The sequence below is a fragment of the Quercus robur genome, chromosome 12 (assembly GCF_932294415.1).
Source record: "Quercus robur chromosome 12, dhQueRobu3.1, whole genome shotgun sequence".
Taxonomy (NCBI): Eukaryota; Viridiplantae; Streptophyta; class Magnoliopsida; order Fagales; family Fagaceae; genus Quercus; species Quercus robur.
In genome coordinates, this window is record NC_065545.1 from 2591395 (window position 1) to 2615557 (window position 24163).

The following is a 24163-nucleotide window of genomic DNA, read 5'->3' on the forward strand; positions in this document are numbered from 1 at the left end:
AATCAAAAAAGAAAAGAAACCCACCCCAAAATCCATACCTAATCCGTAGGGTTTTTTTAAAAAAAAAAAAAAAAATTATTTTATTTTCTTTATTTTACTTTTTTTTTTAATTAACGTTTTTTAGAAAATAAATAATAAAATTTAAATTTAAATTTATATTATGGACAAAATAACGTAGTTTTGATGATTTAACAGTAACAATGGATGACAAAATAACATAAGTCTAAATTTGGGTGTTTTGAAATTTAAAAAACTGAACTAAAATAAAAGAAGGTAAAATTAGAGGATTGAAATTAAAAATAGTGGAATTCAAAGGGTGAGTTAATTATTAAGTAAAATGTGGCATATAATAAAAAAAATAGTAATTATTATAAAAAATTTGTAAAACTTAGGATTTCTTAATATATATGGCCGTTACAAGCATTTTATTCATGAAAAGATTTTCTTCTACTTGACACAGAGTGGGTTTATAGGATTATAAAAGAATATTATTTAAATAAATTATATGATTCACTCAAAATGTCATGTAATGTAATTAAAAATATGTGAATGGTCTTCTTTGATATTGGATTATAAGCTAGTTTTTTCGCTTTTAACTTTTATGTATAGCTTTTTAAAACTTCACTTTTTCTTTTTCTATTTTTTCTCATTTTTTCAAAATACAAATATATGTAGCACACTTTCAACAAAAAATATTTAATATCATACTAGATAAACTGTTACCCAAAAAAAAAAAAAACTGTTTTCTTTTCAATAAAGCCCATTCCATTGCCTCAAATATATCCCAATTTTGGAGGGAATAGGAATTTTGGTTTTAGAGAATTCCCTCTTAATCATTCAAATAATTTCCATTTCCATTTCAGTAATAATTTTTCAGTTTCAGTAAAATAAACGGTATCTAAACACACTCTTAGTGTGCGTTTGCCAAGCAATGATTTTGCATTTTGCATTTTTTTATTGGGTTTCATGGCATTGTTCACAGACCAGCCAAGTATTGAAAAATGCAGCAATAAGTAGTAAATCTTGGATCCCACGACACTATTCATTGTTTAATAATTATTTTACTACAATATTTTTAGTAATAAATTTTCAATTTTCAATAAAATAAACGGTATCCAAACATCTTAAACACCCAAATACCGAGGGATTTTGCAGGTTAGCATAGTGAGGGAAAAAATATAATAAGTTAACATATGGTCGAAAGAATTCTAGAAACTAGCATCTCGAGTTTTAAAAACTCAAGATCGATGACGAAAATCGAGGCTTTCAAACTCGAGTTCTATTGTTGCCGTGGAGCAATTTAATCACATAGATCTTGAGTCTATAAGACTCGAGTTCTAAAATGCAAAACTGAGTCTTCGAAACTCAATTTTTGTCGAACTCGAAGAAGAACGCAATGCCGAAGAAGACAATCTGGTTAGAGATCTGCAGCGCTAAAGAAGACGATCTAGTGCTGGGTGGGCGATTTGGTTGGAGAAGAATGCTAGTGGACGATCTGATCTTCAGCGACTAGGTGGACGATCTGATCTTCATAGTCTTCATCAACGATGAAGAACGAACAAACGCGAGGAAGAAGAAGAAAGGAAAAATAAAATGGTGGAACTCAAGTTTTAAAAACTCAAGTACCATGTGGATCTTTTTTCCACATCATCTCTCACGACTTACAAATCGAGACTCAAAAACTCAAGTTTTATCTTGAACTCGAGTTTTAAACACTTGAGATGCTAGTTTTTCAAATTGTTTTGAAATGTGACAGTTAACAAAATTGTTTAATATTTAAGGTTAATTAGAAAAAAAAAATCCCCAAATACCGTTCCATGTCATTTATTTTCTCTCAAACTTTCAAACAAAGGGATCCGGATCCTCTCCATTTCTCTTTGAAATGGAGAGTGAGGGATTCGGATCCTCTCCATTTCAAAGTGAAATGGAGAGTGTCCATTTCATGGACAGATCTCTTTAAAATAAATCAACGCTCTAAAAAGTGCCACGTCAATTAAAACTTAAAATACTCAAACTCAACTATGGTTAACCTTTACTCAGTAAACCCACCTACTCTAAACCATTTTTTTCTAAATCTCTCTCTTCTCAAACCCATCTCCAAGCTCCACTCTTTCTCAGCCCTGCCATTGCCGCTGCAATAGTTTTTTTTTTTTCCATCGTTTTTCCAGCAACCAAACAAAGCTTTTTAGTAAAAAAAATCAAGCCACAATTTTGAAATTTTGAAATTGTGGACATCTTCGCCTGCGTGTCGAGACGGGCCACGACGGCGTCGAGGCGAGAGGCGAGGCGTAGATAGTTCATCTGCGCGGTGCGTTTCCGGATTGCGTTCTCGGCGTAGATTCGAGCTCCGTCGATGTTGCCTTTCTCCATGGCTTTCTTGATCTTCAACTTCTCGGATTTCTCCTCCTTCTCGCATTTCTTGGCTTGGCGTTGGAGCGATTTGGATGTGAATTTCAGCTCCATGATCTGGTTCAAAAGCTTCTCTGTGGTTAAGAGAGAGAGAGAGAGAGAGAGAGAGAGAGAGAGAGAGAGAGAGAGAGAGAGACTGAAGCTTGGAGATGAGTTGGAGAAGAGAGAGATTTTGAAATTTTCAGAAAAAATGGGTTTGATGAGTTAGAGCAGGTGGGTTTACTGAGTAAAGGTTAACCATGTTTGAGTATTTTAAGTTTTAATTGACGTGGCACTTTTTAGAGCGTTGATTTATTTTAAAGACGTCCTGTCCATGAAATGGAGAGGATCCGAATCCCAAAGTTGTTTTTGGCCCAATCCAAACATCTCTGACTGACCTATTTTATGCACAATCCCTTCCCTACAGACCATATCTTTTACTTTATCTCGCTCTCTCTCACTCTCACACAGCCACTCGACCTGGAAACCTGGGTACGTTTCCCCCTCCGAATTCTTCTATTCCCAGGGATTTTGTTTTCCCTTTTTTTCATTTCCCCTCATGCCTGTTTTCTCTAATCAGAAAAACCTTTGTTTGTGGATCTCCGTTGAAAACATTTTCACCATCGCCACTAAACTACACTACATTCTCCGTTTTGCTCGTTTATGTGCTTTAGTAATTAGTATACACTTTTTGACGTTTTTACATTATCTTATAGATGATTGCATTTTAGGTTTAAGTAAGCTAAATTTACAACTGCCATATGATGTTTGGGAAATTGCGCAAGGGCTTTGAGTTCCCATTTATGTATCACTGGGGACTAATGAGAATAATTTTATTTCTTTATCCCATCTGATGGCAAAAAAATAAATTCGTAACCCTAGTCTTGTCTTGTCGAATTGAAAATTATAAGCCGAGGGATTATTATTTTTGAGTAATCATAAGTGGAAAAATTTTGGGTTTTATTATGCTTGTTTGTATTAGCTAACATCATAAGCTCTTTTGTATTGAAAACCAAGTATAAGTTTGTTGTGATTGATTATATCTTTATATATGGTTTTGGCTAATTTGGATAGTTTGGATGCAGCTTAGTTTAGTGATGTGGAGATTGGTTATGCCTTTTGGTTGCTCAAGTTTTTGATTTATATGTTGAATGATATTAATAAAGAATTCTTGTTTGCGCCCCGAGCCTTGTAGCTCAACTGACATCTCTTAGTTTTTTTAACAAAGACATTTAGAGTTCAAATCCCCCTCCCCCATTTTAACTATTGAATTGTCAATATATATATAATCCTTGCTTGCACAATAAAAAATCCAAGTGCTCTTTAACCTCTTGGTAAGATGTATAATTTGCAAGCAACCGTGCATTGTCTGTAGGCAGCAAATCTCTCTTTCAGTTACCACTGGTCATTACAATTGCACCAAATTTTCCAAAAAGATGGGAAGCAAAGCATTGCTTATGCTAAAAGGAGTGTCAAGTATAGCACCAAAGAACCAAATCTTCAACTTCAACTGCAAAAGCAACAGAAGCAGCAACTCCAGCTTCAGCTTCTCAAAAGTAGTTATTAATCACGACAAGAACAATAAGGTCCGAAGATGCTCAACAACTACAACCCAGTCCTCTCTTGAACCTCCCGATGTGTCCCGTTTGGCTGAAACTGCTCGAATCTCTCTCACCCCAAATGAGGTATACACTATTGATTGATGATTATAAGACTATTTTTTATAATATATGTAAATATTTATTTTTTTTCCCCTTGTTCATTTTATTGCAGGTTGAAGAATTTGCTCCAAAAATACGACAGGTCATAGATTGGTATGCTTGGCTTGCTCTCTCATTCTCATTCTCTATTTTTTTGTTCTTTTGGTTTACCTCATTTTTCTGATGATTGGTAGTTTGACTTGGCAGGTTTGGACAACTTCAAGATGTTGATCTTCATAGTATTGAGCCTTCCATCAGAGCAGGTGCATGAAAGCCCTTGTTATAACTCATATATCTTGATAATGGGATCAAACCATATGCATATTTTGATTGTTTTCTAAGAGAGTGCCTTCCCCTTTTAGCTGGCTTATTAATTGCTGGAGTGTTATGAGAACAGTTCTTTCTTCAAGGATTTTGATGGTAGGATAGATGCTTGCAGTTTGTCATTGAATCTGTATCACAAATACCCAAATTGTCTGCCATTTCTTATTCAATGTGCTTTTCAAGCAATAGAAAACTGCTGTTGATAAGGTAGTCCAACAAAAAGAATCTATATTGCATATTTGAGTAAACAATGACCTACCATAGCGTACCTATTCTAGAAAGTACAAAAGCTCAAGCAGTTATGTTATCTCATTCATGTGGTTTGCATTAAAAAGCTTTCACTTTTGTTGGATCTGGTAGAGGTAAGATGTGAAGAAGATCAGGATGTCTGGCCTGCAGTGATGGCAACTGCAGTATCCTAGAATTTCCCTCCTGCTTTTCTCTTTTTGATAAGTTGAGAACTTTCCTCTTTACAGTTTTATAACAAAAAAGTCCCAATCCTACTTTCTTTTATGGTGAATCCTGCTCATGCATCTTCTCAGTGAAGTTGTACATGTCGTTTCAAAGAATCACTATGGTGATTCCTTGATGATATATCCTGCTGTCAAATTTTTATACAAAAATCTCAGGGGTGGGGAAGTAGGGTGATAGACTGGCAAGTGTTTATCATACAATATGATTTGATTTATTTTCACCATCTGCAGATACTGAAGACAGCAATTTGCGTGATGATATTCCTGAAACATTTGAGAATAGGTAAGATGGTTTGTTCTCTTTCCTGTAGTGGAGAGGTGAGTGGGCGAATTTCCAATGCAATTAATATTTAAATTTTTCCTCAACAGGGAGTCCATGATTGCTGCTGTTCCTAGCTATGAAGAACCATATATTAAAGTTCCCAAAGTCTTGAACAAGGAGTAACATTATTCAGGTAACTTGTTTCATCAATGTTGAGATTCATGAAAAAGGCTTATGTACTTTTTTTTTTTTCTATTGTAATTTCAAATGGTTTAATTCATACTGTTGGGCATTTCATGTGATTCTTAGAATCCTATGAATTTAAATTGCCCAAAGTTGCCAATGAGCTTTAGCTCAAATGGCATCTCCTCTCCTAAGAGCAAGGTGGAGGGTGATGTGGGGGGTCATAAAAACTAGGTGTGTGTAAGCTATCTTCAAAAAAAAAAAAAAAAATGCAGAGTTGGAGTTGAGTCATGTTCTGTTTTCTGTAGGTGGTTATCATGGGAACTTTTGGTATGTACCATATTGGTAACAAAACTAGTACGGGGATCCCTTTGTTCTGTACCGTTTCAAATTCTGATGACTCTGGATTCCTTGGGTGGTTGACACATTGAAGGCTGCTGCTATCTCAGGTTCAATGTGTGTTGGATTTGTTAGCAAACAAGTCATGTATGCTGCTATTAATGGTCAATCAAATGCAAACAGGTGATCACCATCCAGATGTTTTTTGAAGACTTTTGAGTCGCCAAAAATATCAATTTATTTGCTCAATTCTTGAAAGGGTTATGTCACAGGCAACTAGGCTACTTCTGTATGGGGCCAAAAAAAATCTGCATCTCTAATGATGAAAATACTAGTCTAAGTCATTTCCACTTTGCAGGTATCAGATGGTGTACTTTGAGAAAGGAGGAAACCCAATCGAATGCATCTTGTACGCCAAGAAAGTGCTATAGAAAAATCATATATTAGGTCTTCAATAACCGAACTTTCATTTTAATTGGGTTTTTGCTATAGTCATGTTTCGCTGCTCCTCCCCCCCCCCCCCCCCCCCCCCTTTTTTTCTTTTGTATATTACATTTCCGTAGAATTTTTGGAGATATAAACAATGATTCTAGAATAATGGATAAAGATCCTCTAGAATTTTTAGAAAACTCTACCTATAAGAATGAATGGAAGGAAAGCAATTACAGTAAAAAAAAAAAAAAAAAAAAAAAAAAAAATCTAGGCAATTACAATTTTGTTGTATTATAAATTTGAATTAAATCTTTGTTATTTAAAATATATTATTTTCTTACATTAATTAATAAGATAATACATTATTTTCCTAATTTATTGTCATTATTAAGTGTTCTTTTAATTTGCTGGAATTTATGTGATGAATCATGAAACAATTTTGAAATATTCAAAGGTGGACAACAAAGAATCCTACTGTAGTATTAACGATGCCCAATCTCCTCGATCTTCAAGTAAAAGAAATCGTTAACATGAATAATTTCTTATGTTTATCTTCATTTCTTTTATTTGGTAAAAAGGATTACATTAGAGGATAGTAGCGGTACAATATCGTCTTGAAATGTCAAAAGAAAGCAAAGGAACCAGGGTATCTAGAGGTTCCAAATTAACAAATTCAGGGCTACACACCGATTCTGGCCAACGCGTCAGCAGTTCAGCACGTGATATGCGAAAAAAAAAAAAAAAGGCATCGCTTTCAAATAAGCACTTTAGTGGCCTGCTTAGACAATATAAATAATGATAAGACAAATTACTTATATAGTGTAAATTACTAATCTGGCCCTAACTACAGTGTAATGTCCAATTTGTTCCCTCAACCTTAAGTTCTGTCAACCTTAAATCTCTTCTTTTAAATTTTAACAAAATTTTTAGTTAATATGATAAAAATATTGTACAAGCGAAAAGGTTATCGTAGAAAATGTGAATTTCAAAATTAATTCAGTTTTAACCACTAATTTCAATAAAATTTAAAAGTAGAGGCGTGCAAGGATGAAATTGATTTTTTTTTTTTTTTTTAAAAATTTTGAAAAGAAGGATAAAATTGACTTAATTTTAAAAGTTAAGATCAAATTCACACGACTAATAATTGAGAGACCAAGTTAAACCTTGAGGGACCCAATTAGTAATTTACCCAAGTATATATAGGCATAATCAAACTTTTACCAGGTTTCGAATTCCATGCACTGAACATTACTAATCATTCGATAAGTAGACTATATGAGAAAACGTAGGGAATGGTATACGGTCACTGAATGAATAAAGGATATGTGTACTGCAATTATAGTTACATTAGGGACAAATTTTGTGCCACAAATCTAAAAGGGACACAACTTTTGTGCCACAACTCTAAGGTGATAGAGCAAGTGATTGACCACTCACATACTTGAACACTTCACAAGTTGTGACAAATGGTGAGGTAGTAAAAGAACTGTTTACATTGTATAAAAACTGTATACATTATGGGGGAAAAAGGACTGCGTATTGCCCACACTGTTTTACAGGTGATTACAATAACAAAAACAAATCTATCTTTCTCCTATCATTTTCTTTCTTTTTCCTTTTTCTACTTTCTCTAATCTCTATGTCAATCACTCACCTACTCAAACATACAAAATACCTATGACAACAAAAATGCATGTTAATGTGGAAATGCCATCTTGTGAAAACCCAAGTTATGAGTGCCAGAACATGTCAAAATTATTACTATACAATGATCGGTCCTGAATCTCCAGATTTGCCACATGCCAGTTGATTAGTCTGGACTGGAAGAATTTACACAAAACCAGTCCAGCAGGAAAAATCCACCATTCACTTTCATCCCTGCGCGCACAACCACCATTAATAATCACAGTTAGTTCAGTGTTTTGTCAATGGCACTACTTCCTAACAATAAAACGAATATTTTTTCAAAGCTAAAATTCCCTCACATGCCAACATTCCAAGGTTGAAAGTTCAGATGTTCTCTATCTGGTGGTGATGGTGATGGTGATGGTGATGGAGCATTATGGTGAAAATATCCACAAAGAAATGCAATCACCTGAAAGAAAATAAGGTAATTACATTTTAACTCATTAAAAGAAGAGTGACAGTCAATTTCAAACTGAAAAATAATGTCTATATCAACCAAAACTCCACTAAAGATTTCAAGATTTATGTTCTTCACACACTTTTTTCAGCTACCAAAATACGTATAATGTAAGTTCCTCAGCCTATTTGTTCATTGGGCGAAAGCAGACTAATCAGGGCTCAAGAATAAGTAGAATCAGCAGATATTGCAACTTACTACATTAATCAAGGATGTAATGTTCCACAAGGCGTAAACACGTGCAAGACCTGCAGAACGTCTAGGTCCATGACTGAACAGAGCATTGATTCCGGCAGGAAATGGGAGAAGAACACCGAGGGGTAAAATAAACAAAACCAGGAAGACATCTAATAGTGAAAATGAATACAACTGGAGCAAAGTAAGCAACACTAAGCTAAAATCTCCTAAAAGTAGCATAGAGATTACTAAACCGACAAGATCCTGCAATCAGACCAAAAAGGAAAAAGAAATTTGTTGAGAGAGAGGAGTGAGAAGTAATCAAAACTTCAAGTGAATGTTAACCAATAAAATGCCATAATCAACTCATTATACCTGGTGTCCAACAGGTTTAGTATTATGAAGTATAAAAGAGAGAAGATAAAATATTTCTCTCTTTTCTTCAATTTCTTGTACACTGTTAGCATCTAAAATGCTGCCAAATATCCTTCTTCGCCTCATTAAACTTTCATTGCTTCCATGTGCTTGGTTTAATTGTGTTTCTTCTCTCAGATGACTGGATGGAGGATTTTCTCTGTAAGTGTTTTTCGCACCGTAGGCCAGGGGAGAAAGAAAAACAAGTCAAACTCAATTCAATTACTATCATGTATATGTATGTTCACATGTTGGTCAGCATGTACAAGAGAGTGATGTACACCAATTCACCTCCCTTATCTATCCTAAATCTGCTCAAAAACACAGCATAAGACTTCAGATTGCTATATTTGACGTTGTGTGTGTTTCTGCTGATAGGCCTGGTGAGCCTGTGCATGTTCATAGCACTTAAGTAATAAGGTGCATGTGTCTATTCTTTCACCTACACCTCTTCTGATCCTAATACTTGCATTCATGTTTCTTTTTATTATGTATGTCCGATATTATGTTCTCTAAACCTTCAACTTCAATGACACTTGTAAATTTGATACATTTCGTGTTATCAGCTCATCCACGGAAGCACGACATAACATTAACACCCACTCAATTTTGGCAAGATTTCACCACACAACTAACAGTTCTATGTATAATGAAAATGAAATAGAAAGAAGCGAATGTGACCACATATTGGTTAACATAGGTTATCAATCACAAAACACTATAGAACATTACCGTGATTGTTGCTCAGTTCGTACTGCTCCACCAATATATCCAACGGATACAGGATCATTTTCTTCTTCTATAGCATACACCAAAAGTCCATACTGAAAATAACCACAAGCTGTAGCCTGAAACCAAGCAAGATCAACGTGTATACCATGGACCACCAAAGCAGGATTGGCATGAGTTTCAAGCCATTTGAGAACAGGTTGAAATGTTACTCTTAGTCGACTACGACGAACTAAGCGCAGCTGTGCATTCAATCCAGCCACTAATCGATACCATTTGGTAGGTGGGACTGACTGCAGGCCAGAAGCATAACAATTAGCAAATTCTATAAGAGCTACATCTTAGAAGAGATCGATTTAGCACCCCTCCCCCACAGATCTCATCTCTCTCTCTCCCTCTTATGTGTAGGTGTATGTTCATGTGTTTGTTTGTGTGTGTATTTCTCTAAACTTGCTTGTGTTTTGTGCGCATTGATCATTTTTTACTATGAGTCCCTGTATGAATTAACAAACCTGACTCATAAGGCTTGTGAGAATATTATCGCTGTGAAGTGAGAAAGGGGCCATGTAACTTCCATCTCCTCCAAAAGGTAATAACATAGGAAATCTTTGGTGAAGGCGTGGAGGAAGATCAGTTCTCTTTTCATCCCCACCAAGGAAGAAGTCCACATATGCTAGCATTAAATCAGAAGTTGCAGCTACCTACAGAAACACATGAAAACATACCCAAGCTTAAAAACCAATTAAATTTCACTGGGACCACATTGCATTTTCCATAATGCGAGAGATTAGATTTCGCAGAGGATTACACACTGAAAAACCAATTTGTGCTGAATGGTAAGTCCAAATCCCATCTATAGTGAATGAATATGCACTCAACTATCACGTAAAGAGAAAGTTAGATGTGATTTATATTTCTTAACAAATTTAACTACCGGCACAAAAAAAGTGGGGATTGTAATTGGATAGAAGGATAAGAACATTAGACATTGTTAAGAATAAATAGTCAATTATAAAATCAAAGGCAAACATACAATCTAATGTCAATAAATTAGACCTGGATTTGGATCCTAGTACGAAATGCCTAACATAACACTCTATTATTAGTTCTCATAAGCATTAATTTCGTTTCAGTAGGAAAAATTAAATGCCACAAAACCCTTGACATGCTCTATTCATGTCACTTTATACAGGAAAATAGCTTCTTCTTTTTTTTAAATCATAGTCGCATCAGGGTAATAACTGAGCTAGTAAATAAATCAGATATTGTACACCCCCCCGAAGCCAGGTCATTCTCCAGGTCTCAAATAACACTTCGAACCCCAATGTCTACCCCTCTTTTTCATTTTTTCTATACATTTCAGTGTGTTCTTCCCACCAATTCCACCCCCAGAGTATACCAAAAAATAACCTTCACACCCACTTTGGTAGAGTAGTATCTACAGCATTGAATGCTCAGCCAGAGCACAAATGGTAGAATCTTGGATAATTTATGCAAGCATATCATAGACGTAGGAGTGCATCGCCTAAAAAAACTTAATAACTCATTAATCATTTAAAATGCATCACATGCAACATAAAGTATCATAGTCTAATGAAGTCACGACAAAAAACCAGAACTTGTGCAAAAGCAAACCTTGATCCCTTCATAGAGAGCACGTGAACGGCAAGAACGTAAGCAAGCATGATCGTACTCTGATCTAACAAACTCACGCAATCGTTGCAATTTCAATCTCCGGCGCCACTGTTGCCATGACCATGCAAGAGGATATGCTAGAACAGAAAGAATGCTGTATACTGCCCCCTCCCACCATTGATAGGCAGCTATAGCATTGATCTCATCTACAAACGTATTAAATGCACCCTCATATCTGCCAAATTAGAAAGATTAAGAGGAAAGACTTCTAATCAAATATAATTAAATTAACAAAGAGATAATAACAATGAAATTCATAAAGGGGCAACTGAAGTAATCAGGAAAAGAATGATCCAATTTAACTTACACAATCTCTTTTATTTGTTCTGGAGGAGTATGAGGTAGATGCCAAGGTTCGCTGAAAGTATTAGGACCCATGAAATACATTCTATGCACATGACTCTGGGACTCTTCAGCTCTGTTTGTTTCCAAAACCTAGTATATCAATAGCACCTTGTTACATCCGATATCATGGGTGGAGACAGAGCAAAACTTACAAAAGCTGTATGTGAAGACTTCTTTTCTTGTACAAAAATCAGTATGAAAAAGACAATTTTATAATGCAAGATTGTTCAAAGCAACCTCATTCAATGACTCCAGAAAAGGGAAGGAGTGATCTATTTGAGAGCCATGTTGAGTAGGAGCTGGTCCTGGTAATTCATCTACCCCAACAAATTTCATTCTCGCAGCACTGAGCACCAGAGCTAACAGAACGAGGAGAACAATAAGAAGAAGACCAAATAACCAAGGCCCACCAAATGTATAAATCAACTCTTCAAGTGCTGTATAACAATTTGGCATGTGATATCTGTCTGAAATGCATCTGTAAGGACAAGGAGTTTCAGCTATACCTCCTGTTAAAGAGGACAAGTTGAGAATCCATACATTAATTCCAGAACTTCCAATTATTTTTTGGAATAAGAAACAACAAGGATATAAAGTAAATGAAACTACAGATAAGAAATAATTCCCCCTCCAAGACAAAAAGGATGAAAATCAATAAGAACTGACAATACTTCAAGGGAATATGTTCCTTTATCTCTTATGATAGAAGACAAATTAGCCATCAATAACATAGAAGTACCTCGGACAGCAATGTATTCAGCACGATGGGGAAGCTCTTGAGCAGGACAATGATGACAAAGTGCTCTATCAGATCCCGTAACATTCTTATAAGTGCCAGCTGGACATTCCTGAAGATAAAAAAACAATACAAATACAAATACAAGTTTCATAATTGAAAAATTATATGATGGAATAAACAGTGATGCATACTAAACTACAAATTTAGAGAGAGAGAGAGAGGTCCATAACTTGCACACTATGATGCTCTGCATTTTCTACCATCATTTCTAGTTGTAATTTGTTTAGTTCATGATTGTAATTGTATCCCACAAAATAAAAAGTCACGTAAAGATAATAATAAAAAAATGAAAAAGAAGTCCATTTATTCATGGTAGCTTGAAGTTGACGAATATACATTTTTTATGTTATGAAATCTGTGTGTAGATATACAAACTCAAACTAAGAAATGCTGAACAAATGAAACAGTGTGCAAACACAAAGGAAATTAATATATCTTAAAGTTATCATATTGCAGACCTACCTCACAAAATATACCATATAGTCCTTTTGGGCAAGCTTTCGCAGTCAACGTCCCATTTTCTCCAGCACCACCTTGGTGTGCACCTTTCCCTCCACTAACCATTACAGAAAACATCAATATGCTACCAGAAGACTAGCTAAATTCAGTGATGATATTATTAAATGAAGTAATATAAAATTTAAAACATGCCAGCATTGAATCTGCCATATCAAATAATCTTTCATTGAATGAACAAGCTCATTATGAACCAATAAGTTCTTTCTTTTCACAAAATAGAAAAACCCATAGAATTCACAACATATAGAAATATGTAGCATTCGCATAAAAATTGACTATGTCTGAACCTTGCATGGATACTTCCTTCCACTGTAGCAATGGGCTGGTACACATCTCCAGTGGGGATGTCAGACCAATGAAAGTGAATCCTTCCACCACCTCCTCCACCAGCCCCAGTGGGACTACTGAATCCCCCAACACTTGAAAGGATAGCAGCCTCACCAAGTGCTATTGTTTGCAAAAACAGAAGAATAGTTCCACCAGACCCACCTCCAGGACCTCCATTTGAACTATTTGCAACAGCATAATTTGCCTTTCCACTAGTTTCTTCAGAACCCTCTCCATCAGCACTCACTGAGCCTTCAATTGACAAACTTGACAAGGGATGCTCAAATGAACCCATTACTGCTCAGAAAAAAAAAAGGTGTGAATATGGAGGATATGAAACTAAAGGAATAGCAACTGTCAACTCAAATAAGGTTTGCATATGATAAACTACCACTAATACCCGACAGGAAAAGGTGAATTTAATCACTTAACCATTATTTTCCTTTACCCCCCCCCCCCCCCCCCCCCCCCACATATGGGCCTAGATTCCCCCTCAAAAGTGGCACTCAAATGGAATTTTTAATTTTTAAATGGAAGGTAGGTGCAGCAGGGTTCGAACTCATGACTACATGCTTTAATACAATGATAAACAACCACTAATCTCAAAAGCTTAAGATGATAGGAAATGGTGAATTTAATCACTTACCATTGTTTTCTAACAGCATATAACAGAAACAGAGCCGGCTTCCATTTATACAAGAAAGGAATTATTATATCTTTTTTTTTTACAAGTAATAAAACACATTTTAAAAAATGTTGAAAAAAGAACACAACCCTGGTACATATGAAAGTGTACAAGAGAAACACCCAAAAACAACTAGCATTCTTAAATTCTAAATAATAAAAGTCCAACATTGAATTATTAAATCATAATGAAACAACAAAAATAAAAGAATGATAAGTGATAAAAAAAAACTGATATATATATATATATATATATATAAACCTTAGTAACAAATAGCCAGATAAATTATAATAAAAAAATAGGTATTACACCATAAAAGTTACAAATTTGATATTAAAAATAGGCATTCTTAAATTCTAAGAGAAAATAAAACAGCAACAAGGCAATTATTAAATCATAATAAAAATTAAAGAATGATAAGTGATGGAAAAAATATCTTATTAATACACAGCCAGATAAATTATAATTAAAAGCAGGTATTACACTATAAATGTTACAAATATAAAGTACATGACTTCAAAAGATATTATAAAAAGAGGCAAAGAGAAAAAAAGGTGCCCATGAATGGCACCATCCACCTTCCCTCAAATTTGACTACAATGATTGCAGATACATATAACAAGTAAATTTAATTTTCCTTAGAGATCCTTATCAACATCTTCCACCATTTTATAGCAAAATAGTGACAAGATGATGTACTATTGACCCACCTATGATACCACCACCTGCAGTTGAATTAGCTAAGCTTTCATCCCCACTTCCACTACCAAGTTCACAAGGCAAATTTGCATTCCCATATGAAATACCACCCTCAACACAACTACCATTGTAACATCCAGTCCCGCCTTTACCACCATGCCCACCACCACTGCCAACACCATTGCTCAGAACACGTCCCCTGCCCACACCACCTGTGCAGCCTGTACATACACAAACATGAACTCCACTTAAGTATATGATTTCTTCCAAAGAAATCAAAATATGTGTTGTTTTGTTTTCTACAGAACATTTAAACTGTGACATAATTGTGTGTATCAACCTGGGTGTTTGTAAGGCAGAATGAAAGAAAGAATAAAAGGGGGGGGGGGGGGGGGGGGAGCAAGTGAGAGAAACTAAAGTGGAGGAAGCATGACTACTGAATCAATCACTCATGGGCATAATAAAATCACTAGTAAAGGGGAAAAAATACCCATCCCAGATGCACTTATTATTCCAGAAGACTGTACAGATATAGTTCTTGCTCTATGGAAATGTACAACAGAACCTTTTATAAGGCCTTCAACAGTTATATCCTCAACTCGGCATATCTGGAAAAGCAAATTGATAAAGCTTCTAATAGATCCAGATTAATAATTTCAAATCCTACTACTGCACCAACTCAACTAAACAAACACCTGAAGAGTGAAGGACAGTGATGAGTTCACATTGCAATCTTCAGGCGGATGGTGTAGTTCAATAGGACAATCTTGGTTTTCACAATGGAGCTTTGGAGTCCTAACAGAGATTAAAATAAAAAAATTACGCTGTAAATAGAACATTAGAAAATTTCAAGCAAGTGATGATACAGCTAGATCCAATCTTACACAACAGCTGTTGTTGCATTCTCCAAGGGACCACGCAAAACAGATCCCAGTCCAATCTGTCAAGCAAAAAAGAGAAATCAATTGGTAATCATATACACTAAAAAACACAAGAATTTCCTAACGTGCATAGCATGTACAATCCTATAGCTCAGAGAAATCTGCAAATAATTATCATCAAACCAGACTTTTGTATAGCCAACTACTAAATGATGAAGATAAGGAACATAATATCATTATTATGTTGTGGAAGCAAGACCATATAAATAGATAAAGACAGTTGAGCTTAACAGTACTAAGAGAGCCAACCACGAACCATCCGATGCCTGCCCCCCCCCCCCCCCCCCAAAAAAAAAAAAAATAAAGGCCTGATTACTAAAAACTCACTGATAACTATGATCTTCCCCTAGGATTTTAAGCAATCCGGGAGGCAATGAACTTACAGCTTGTTTGGGAGGGGAATAAAAGGGGATGGAATGGAAAGAAAAGAAATTTTAAAGAAAATTCTTTTCATTCCCATGTTTGGCAGTTTATTCGGAAGGAAGGGAATGAATCAGGGGTTCCATTTTTTAATCCCTCTTAAGCCTTAATCCCAAAAATTAGGACAAATCATAGGGAATGAAGAAAGATACATATTAAGCTAATGGAAGTTGATAATTCACCAGTAATGTTCTACAGAAATTTTTTTTGTTGAGTACATCACAAGAAAACTTTTTTTTTCTTATAAGCATCAAGCAAAACATGTCAGTAAAATAAGCTAGTTTTTTACTTTCTATAGCATTTACTGATAGCACAATGTGTATAGTTGTAACCTATTCTTCATAATAATTTTTTTTTGTAAATCTTAATTTAGGTAAAGTATGAGAAACAAAATGTGGACAAGACTTGACTGTACTGATTTAATATTATAGTGTTATATTTCTCATAAAATAAACCAATAAGAGCTTCACGCAAAATAAATCTTTATTAGATCTTTCCATGCATAAAATAGAGTTGAAGGGGCCTCCACCCTCAGTCAGACTCAATGTAAGAGAATACATCATACAAATCACAATGTATGCATTTTAGAAAAAAGTTTTGGCACTTGACTGATATGAGCGTTTAAAAGGCATATGCATTAGCTGCACAATGTAGGTGATATATCCAATCTCCCCATGCCCCAACTTCAAATTATTGATAAAGAAACAGAGATGTAAATTTAGAAGCATTTTACAGTGCAAGGGTTGTGACCAGAAGGGATGTCTGAAATTTTGGATTAACTACCAGATGCCACAACTAGATTTCCTAACTTGCAAGTTTTTTTTTTATGGTCTAGCAAATAGTTACTGTTAGATTAAATTATTAAATTCACCATTTCCTAACAACTTAAACTTTTGGGACAATAGGTAATTTATCTTGTTATTAGAACAAGAGGTCCTAGGTTCAAAACCTGTCTCCACCTTACCTACCATTAAAAAATTCCCATGTGTTAGGCCCACTTAATAAGAGCAATTTAGGCCTCACACATGAAGGGGAATGTTAGATTAAATGATTAGATTCACCAATTATTAATTGCTTAACCTTTTGGGACAATCGATAATTTATCAATTACAAGCAAATATGAAAAATAATCAAAGAAAAAATAACAAAACATTTATAATGGAACAGTTGCTCACATGAATACTATAAAATAGTGATAGAACCAGACGTTGGGCTTCAATTAAATTCCCCGGTCCTGATAAATTCAGTAGACCTTGTCCATGAACTCCCAGATTTGCATTAGAATGTATGACAGATGATTTCTGAAATGGAAAAGGCAGAAACATCATATATGAATACATTATAAGCAATATGTGCTATAGAAAATGCCAAAAATGGACAGTGACACACCTTGAGAACAATTAAATTACTAGCCTCAAGTAAGGATGTAGCCAGTATCACGTCTTCACCACCATCTATAATCATTGTGGAATTCCACATCAAGAATATTTTCACAGACATGCGTAGAGCCCCATACACCTTAAGGAAACAAACCCATGTTACCACATAACACAAGCACATAACAAAGTTAAAACATTAAACCTCAAATTGCATCAAACATTGTGGGAAAGCATAAAAAGAACGTACTGAACTGCTAGTTACCTTGATCTCAGAGTCACTCATCAACAGTTCTTCTGCCAATAACTCAAACTCTGATGAAGCATAATGTGCAAGCCCAAAGCTCAACTTTCCACCACACAGCAGACTTATCTGTCCTTCTACCTGATATAGTGCATCATCAGGAGATAATGGAATTAGATAGCCCATGTGAATCATGATTGCATTTTCAAAAGGATACAAAATAAACCAAACTTCAGTTCTTTTAAGATGAAGAAAACACTCAAAATCTCTTCTATATAGAAATTTGTGGTCAATGAAAATTTATTGTTCAAAATATTCTTGAGAGCTCCATACATGGAAAAGAATTCACAATTTTAATTATAACGAATTCTAAAAATACATCTCAATACATCCACATTCACACCGACTGACTTAGATAGACTCAATAAAATGTGGTTAGGAGTTAAAATGAACATACCAATCTCATAAAATCTAGATAACGATTAATATATATATATATATATATTCATACAGTAAGCACCAAAATTATGATCATGCTTAAGGTAAATATGCATAAACCAGTGGTTTCATAGTCACAATGGGCTAAGGTAAAGTTTGACGCCGGAGGATAGATCAAATGCAGATGGTCAAGGGAGAAAGAATAGGAATTTAGAGAAGAAAATTGTGCCGAATATAAAAATAGGCAATAAGAATCAGCACTTGGGGATTGCTTGGAATTAGCACCAAACAGAAAAACTTAGGAATCAACACCCAGCAATTGAAATTTTCCAATTCAAAAGTGCATTCCTCAATATCTGTCAAAAGAGCATTTGTCAACAATAAGTAAAAATAATTCAAAAAAAAAAAAAAATCCCATATAATCCTCAACAACATAAAATTCAAAAGTGAAATCTAAAATAAATCTGAAATTCAAAAATAAAATCCAAGATTTCAGATAAGAAAAAAAAAATATTGAAATAATTTTAGCTGTACTCCCAGCATTAAAGTTCCATTAAACAAGCACCCACCCCCCTAGTAAACAATTATATTTTAAACCAGCCTTTTTTTTAATTTCACACAATTATATCTAACTTCTCTTTAGATAGAGAGGGAGGTAACACAAAAGGTCTTTAAACTCCAAAAAAATATGAGTACATAGGGGCTGGCCAGAAAGTAAGAGCAAACCATGCATAGGAACAAGAGCTCTGCCAGTATAAATTATGCATCTGAATTTTACTAACCTGGACGCGACTCCAAAGTAATGGCACAGAAGCCCTGGCATTATTTTGAATATAAACATTTGTCCAGAGAGGCTGATTAGGAAACTCCAAAAGAAGTGTCTCCGTGTCTGTTGACATGTTGTGATTGCTAACAATAAGGCTCCGGGGAACAGCATCATATAAAGTCCCAGCAGCACCTGCATTCTTTGGACAGCCAAAACTACTTCCTCCTGCAAATGATGCTTGCAGTTGCTAAATAATTCCACATATTGACATAAGATTTAATCAGAGGATATGTAATTTGCTTTTCCTAAGAATAAAACAAATATTTGATAACCATCTGATATCAAGATAGTAACTTTGTACCCATCAATGCTGATCAACATAGACACCTGACCAGACAACTGATAAATGAAGTGTTCCAGAAATGGAAAACATTAAGGGAAAAAAACAAAATAATGTGAAGAAGACAAGCAAATTCATGGTAAAAAGCAATTAGAACCCAGTAAATGAGATTTCAAAATGAAATAGGCTCATGGGTTTCTCTGTTTTCTTTTTTTCTTTTCTTTTTTATTTATAGGCAACTACAACTCATCCTCCACCACTTGATTACAGAGAAAATTTCATATGATCCAACCTATAAGTAAAATAACACAGCTGAACATATACAAAAAGAAATTAAGGTTTTTCCCTTTCTCTCTTCAATAAATGTCTTCAATTACTAATAATATTAAAATATATATATATATATATTTTTTTTTTAAAAGACTGCTTTCCATCAAGACTACAGTTTCTTCTACTTTTGTTTAAATTTTAAGCTCTTCACCAATTTTGTTAACAGCTCAATAAGCACACTTAAAGCTCAAAGCCCAAGGTGTAAGCACTTTGCTTTGTCAAAACAAAACTCATTTATTGAAGTGAGGCTCATGCATGCTTTTCCAGCATTTTTCTTAGAAGCAGAAAGCACGCTTTTAAAAAAAATTGTAAATCATTATCATTAATGGAAATGAGATGGAACATTGATTTATTATAAAAACACTATAGGTGTTGTCTTCCACACAAAAAACAAATGCCAACATATCAAGAGACACAAACAAGGACAATTTTCTATTCCGGTGCTTTTTGGTCTTTGCCTTTTTGATTCATTTGATCATATTCATCGATATTTTCTAAATTCAGTCTTATTTCTATCTTTGCTACAATATTTGGTTGTATTGCTGGATTTTCTTCTTAAACCTCTATAAGTGTCAATTTGCTTGAATCTCTTTAGCTGGATCATATCAGAACTTTTTCAGCTCTAAGTTTTTCTTGCTGCATCATTCTTTTTCTTTTTTGTTGTAATGTACTCATCCAGTGTACCATGTACATGAGGTTTCCCTTCAATGCTAATAATTACTTATCAAAAAAATATAAAGGGAGCTAACCATAGCCAAAGAACATAGTGAGTCTCACCATGCACAAAAATTTCTGGGTCATAATGCCTGCTGAAAACATTAACTGAAACTCTTCCACCACCGCCACCGCCATATCCATTACCTCCACAAGCACTTATCCTGCCACTGCCAGTCCTGCTCTTATGAAAGGAGAACACTTCAATTAAATAAGTATAAAAACCTGTATTTCCATTACTGAAATTTTTACAGATCTAAGTTAAGGTAGATGCAAATACAATCACACCCACATCTACACGGACAGAATGGGTAAGACTTAAACGGAATAATATGCTGTTGAATGTCTCCCCTAAAAAACAAAAATAAAATCTGAATTAATTTTATCCAGTGTGTGCACACGAATACATGCGTAGTAAGGCACACATGCATGCACCAATGCACGCACATAAAAATGGAATAATATGGATGCGTCTTCTGCTTAAAAAAAAAATCTACATTACATGTTATCTAAAACGCATGGTGCATGCCCACACAGGAACGAATGTGTTTATAGATACAAACCAGTGTGTTGGTAAAGTTGTGCCATTATAAAATCATTTTTAAAAAATTATTTAAAAAAAAAAAAGACATTAGACACATCTTCCCCCCAGAGCATAGCTACAAAGAAAATGCCCACTCGACTTTGAGAAAATGCTCATTTCAAGGAAGAAAGATTAAGGCCCCGTTTGGTGCACCCACTCAAACACATGTTTTCAGTTTTTAAACAACATTACACGCATTTTCACACACTTTTTCACCCACATGTATTTCCACATATGCTTTCAAACACATGTTTTCAGTTTTTAAGTGCATATACCAAACACCCCCTAAGTGTTACTGTACCACCTACTTATCATATATTAATAGTTAAATCCTTTGTATGCTTTAACAATAAAAACTGGAGAAGAATATAAATTATAATTAACATTAAATGTAATCAATGTGATGATAGGCTATCATGGGAAAGTGATCAAGAAAAGTCTTTAAATTTTGATGATGCACAAACATTTTAGAACTTCTAAAAAGGAAACTTATAAAATAATAATTGGATAGAACAAGAATTTAATCATTCTAGCAGCAATTTTAAAATAATCGAAGTTCATGAATGTGAACAGAGCAGTAAAAGTCAAATTATATTAGGTATTAGCTTAATCTTCAATGTAATTTACATTAGGAATGCATGTCACATCAATGGAATTACCAGATTATGAAACCAAAATATGAAGGGAAGGTGATAAGGAGAGAAGAAAAAGGCAAGGCAATAGGAGGAGTAAATAGATGCTAATGAAGTTATTGGAAGAAGAATATATATATATATATATAGGAAATTTCAAACGTCATTTAGAAAATAGACCCACACTCCCTACAACTCAAGCTCTGGTTGTGGAAAATAACAGTGAAACCATAATATAAAGGGAACTCACTTTTCCCTGGTAAAAAGTTGTCTCCTGCTCCTCTTCATAATTGAATTCTTATTCCCCACCAACATAGTTACAATACTAATTCTGCTTCAATATTGCCATTCATTTTCCTCTTCAAGGTCATTCTGGTTAGAAAATTACACAAAAGATGATTTCCAATCTTGTTTCTCAAATTTAATCTAGCATGCATAACCTGACCGGAAAAGAAGAATGATATTTTAAAATGCATAAATAGTTAGAAACAGAAAGTTTAAACATTGGCCTCCTTCACCATTTAACTACAAACTTCGCCAGAAGAAAATACTAGAAGAATGCACATCAAGCCCACACACAAGATAAGGCTTAACGATGCCCAAATCATTAAAAAAAATTAAAAATTAAAAAATCTCCCACTGAATGGTTATGCTAGTAACGTTTATGTATTGTCAATATATAACAAAAAGTTCAAAATTGCGAGGATAGCAACATAGGTGAAAATTTTGGGGCTCAAACCATGACACTCTGCAGAAAGCAGTGATAGGTACCATCCATTTAAAATGCTAATTTTAAGTTTGGGCTAACATTGAAACTTCAGGAACTGCAACAATCTATGATATTTGAAGGGACTGTAAAACCAAAGCATCAAATCAAGTAATGCAAAATTTGCACCGAAACTTTACTCTTTACACTCCAGAAGAAAAAAAATACATCTTTTTATGCTAGATTACAAAATTTCAAACCAGATCACGCACACAGACACACAAAAGGAAATAGCACATCAGAGTACCAGAATTAAATCCCAAAATATTATTATTTTTTTTTTTTAAAGTCACGGACTCACAGCAAGTAATCTACAAAGTAAACGCAGATTCAGATATTTAATTTCTATATTTTCCTTTATTTTTTCTACTACTTATTTCAATAATTGTAGGCCGCATCTTGGTTTCTGTTTTCTAAAATAAATTTTCGTATAGCTCTACTAAGATTTTTCCCTCCCCTCTCTCACCAACCCACTGGAGACAAAAACGAATCTCTATGAATAACCTAAAATTTTCCCTACCAACCAAATGATGCCAAACAAAACTCAATCAAATATCTAGTTTCCCTCTATTCCATCAACTGCGAAAATAGAAGAAAAAAGCTAAAGACAGAAAGAGGAATCATCAGAGAGTTAAAAGAGTTTACATTTTATAAGCGATGATGTGAATACTGCCACCAGAGCCACCTCCACCTTTAGTTCCTCCGTCGCCGCCGTCGGCTAAAATACTTCCCTCCACAACAACAGTTCCCACGACATCCATACTCACCTTTCCGCCTCCCAATCCGCCGTACTCCGCCTCCTTGCTCGTCGTCCCGCCTCGGCTTCCGAAGCTGCACGGCTTCTGCAGCGAAGACCACGAGTAAGCGTCTCCGCCCCACACGTCTTCCGGCAGCTTTTTGTCGTCCAATAAGCAGCACGCGCCTCTCCCGCCGTGTCCTCCGCCCGCCCCGCTTACCCCTTGCGGCGTACCGCTCGTCTCCGACGGAGGCTTCCCCGCCAGTCCCGTCGTGTTCACCACCGAACCATTGAGGAAGCTCGCGTTATGCGATGCCAACTCGAACGCTCCGGTCACGATCGAAGAATTTGTGCCTAAACTAAAATTTCCAGTAATGTTCACCGTTATCGAACAACCGGGAGTCGGACAGTGAAACCTCACCCCAGGGAGGATGTAAAAATTTCCCTTCCCTGATATATACACGTCGCGAGTGAGGTTCAAATCGTTAGCTATCTGACACGTGGCGTCGAGGTCGCCGACGCCGTCTAGGTCATCGGTGCACGAAACCGACGGCGGGTGAGGTGGCGGAGGTGGCGGCGCCGGCGGCGAGTAGTCCTGGTGGAAGAGACTGAAATCGGAATCGGAATCGAAATCGGTAATCGAGAAATCATCGCCGTCGATTGCGGATGCTTGGACCAGGGGTAAAAAAGTAAAGAAGAGAATGGTGAAATGGAAAATAGGAGAGTTAAATCGAGCCATTCACTGGTGGAAAAAGTCATTAAAATGAAGGGCTGAGATTGTATCTTAGAGTTAGTAGCATTTCAAACCCTAGAAATTGCTCTGAGAGAAAAAAACTAAAAAAGCGGTTGAGGGAGCTAAAGAGAGAATGAGAAGGAAGACAAGGTGTATGAACACAGAGAGAGAGAGAGCGAGAGAGAGAGAGCTTTATTTTAATATTTGGGAGGAGGAAGAAATTATCAGATAAGGTCAGAACATTGTGAACTTGAGGTTTTTGTAGAGTTTGATTGGTTGTTCGTTTCTGGTAGAGTACTGGATAGCGTGCTTGATTATTCAATCATTAAATAAAAACTGAAGTTGTTATAAAGAGCGTTGAATACACTCTCCTAATTAGGAAAGCTGATTATTAACTGTTAGCAGCTTTGGATTATAATTAGAAACTGATTTTATGAATCTGATTAGTGATTACTTGTTTGTGTTTATCTTCACGCGCCATTTGGAGCGTGAGTGAGGGAGTGGTGGCGCG

At 35.3% G+C, this 24163-nt stretch overlaps 2 protein-coding genes across 8 annotated transcripts; one reads left to right on the forward strand and one right to left on the reverse strand.

Moving 5' to 3' along the window:
* The first annotated feature begins 2526 nt into the window (after positions 1-2526).
* LOC126708764 (glutamyl-tRNA(Gln) amidotransferase subunit C, chloroplastic/mitochondrial) lies at positions 2527-6160 on the forward strand. Of its 5 annotated transcripts, XR_007649262.1 has the most exons (8): positions 2716-2880; positions 3768-4073; positions 4162-4202; positions 4296-4351; positions 5117-5168; positions 5255-5340; positions 5639-5852; positions 6028-6160. XR_007649262.1 is itself a non-coding variant. In XM_050408700.1 (7 exons), the coding sequence occupies exons 2-6, from the start codon at positions 3825-3827 to the stop codon at positions 5328-5330; spliced, it is 474 nt and encodes a 157-aa protein (XP_050264657.1). In that variant the 5' UTR covers positions 2527-2622; positions 3764-3824; the 3' UTR covers positions 5331-5340; positions 5639-5927. The 5 variants fall into 5 exon arrangements, 4 of the variants coding, with proteins under 4 accessions (XP_050264657.1, XP_050264656.1, XP_050264655.1 ...); XM_050408700.1 differs by lacking the exons at positions 2716-2880; positions 6028-6160 and adding an exon at positions 2527-2622 and having other exon boundaries at positions 3764-4073; positions 5639-5927; XM_050408699.1 differs by lacking the exon at positions 6028-6160 and having other exon boundaries at positions 2712-2880; positions 3764-4073; positions 5639-5927.
* A 1416-nt stretch (positions 6161-7576) lies between these two features.
* LOC126708763 (uncharacterized) lies at positions 7577-23872 on the reverse strand. Of its 3 annotated transcripts, XM_050408696.1 has the most exons (23): positions 22829-22972; positions 21668-21789; positions 20266-20381; positions 18835-19043; positions 17636-17755; positions 17384-17512; positions 17170-17295; positions 15518-15573; positions 15329-15428; positions 15124-15241; positions 14645-14854; positions 13210-13546; positions 12866-12959; positions 12344-12452; positions 11842-12113; positions 11567-11694; positions 11200-11434; positions 10077-10265; positions 9568-9857; positions 8797-8995; positions 8443-8685; positions 8087-8196; positions 7577-7979 (listed from the first exon to the last, which is right to left on the reverse strand). In XM_050408696.1, the coding sequence occupies exons 2-23, from the start codon at positions 21730-21732 to the stop codon at positions 7832-7834; spliced, it is 3603 nt and encodes a 1200-aa protein (XP_050264653.1). In that variant the 5' UTR covers positions 21733-21789; positions 22829-22972; the 3' UTR covers positions 7577-7831. The 3 variants fall into 3 exon arrangements, 2 of the variants coding, with proteins under 2 accessions (XP_050264653.1, XP_050264652.1); XM_050408695.1 differs by lacking the exon at positions 21668-21789 and having other exon boundaries at positions 22829-23866; XR_007649261.1 differs by lacking the exons at positions 8443-8685; positions 8797-8995; positions 21668-21789 and having other exon boundaries at positions 7926-7979; positions 22829-23872.
* Positions 23873-24163: the final 291 nt, after the last annotated feature.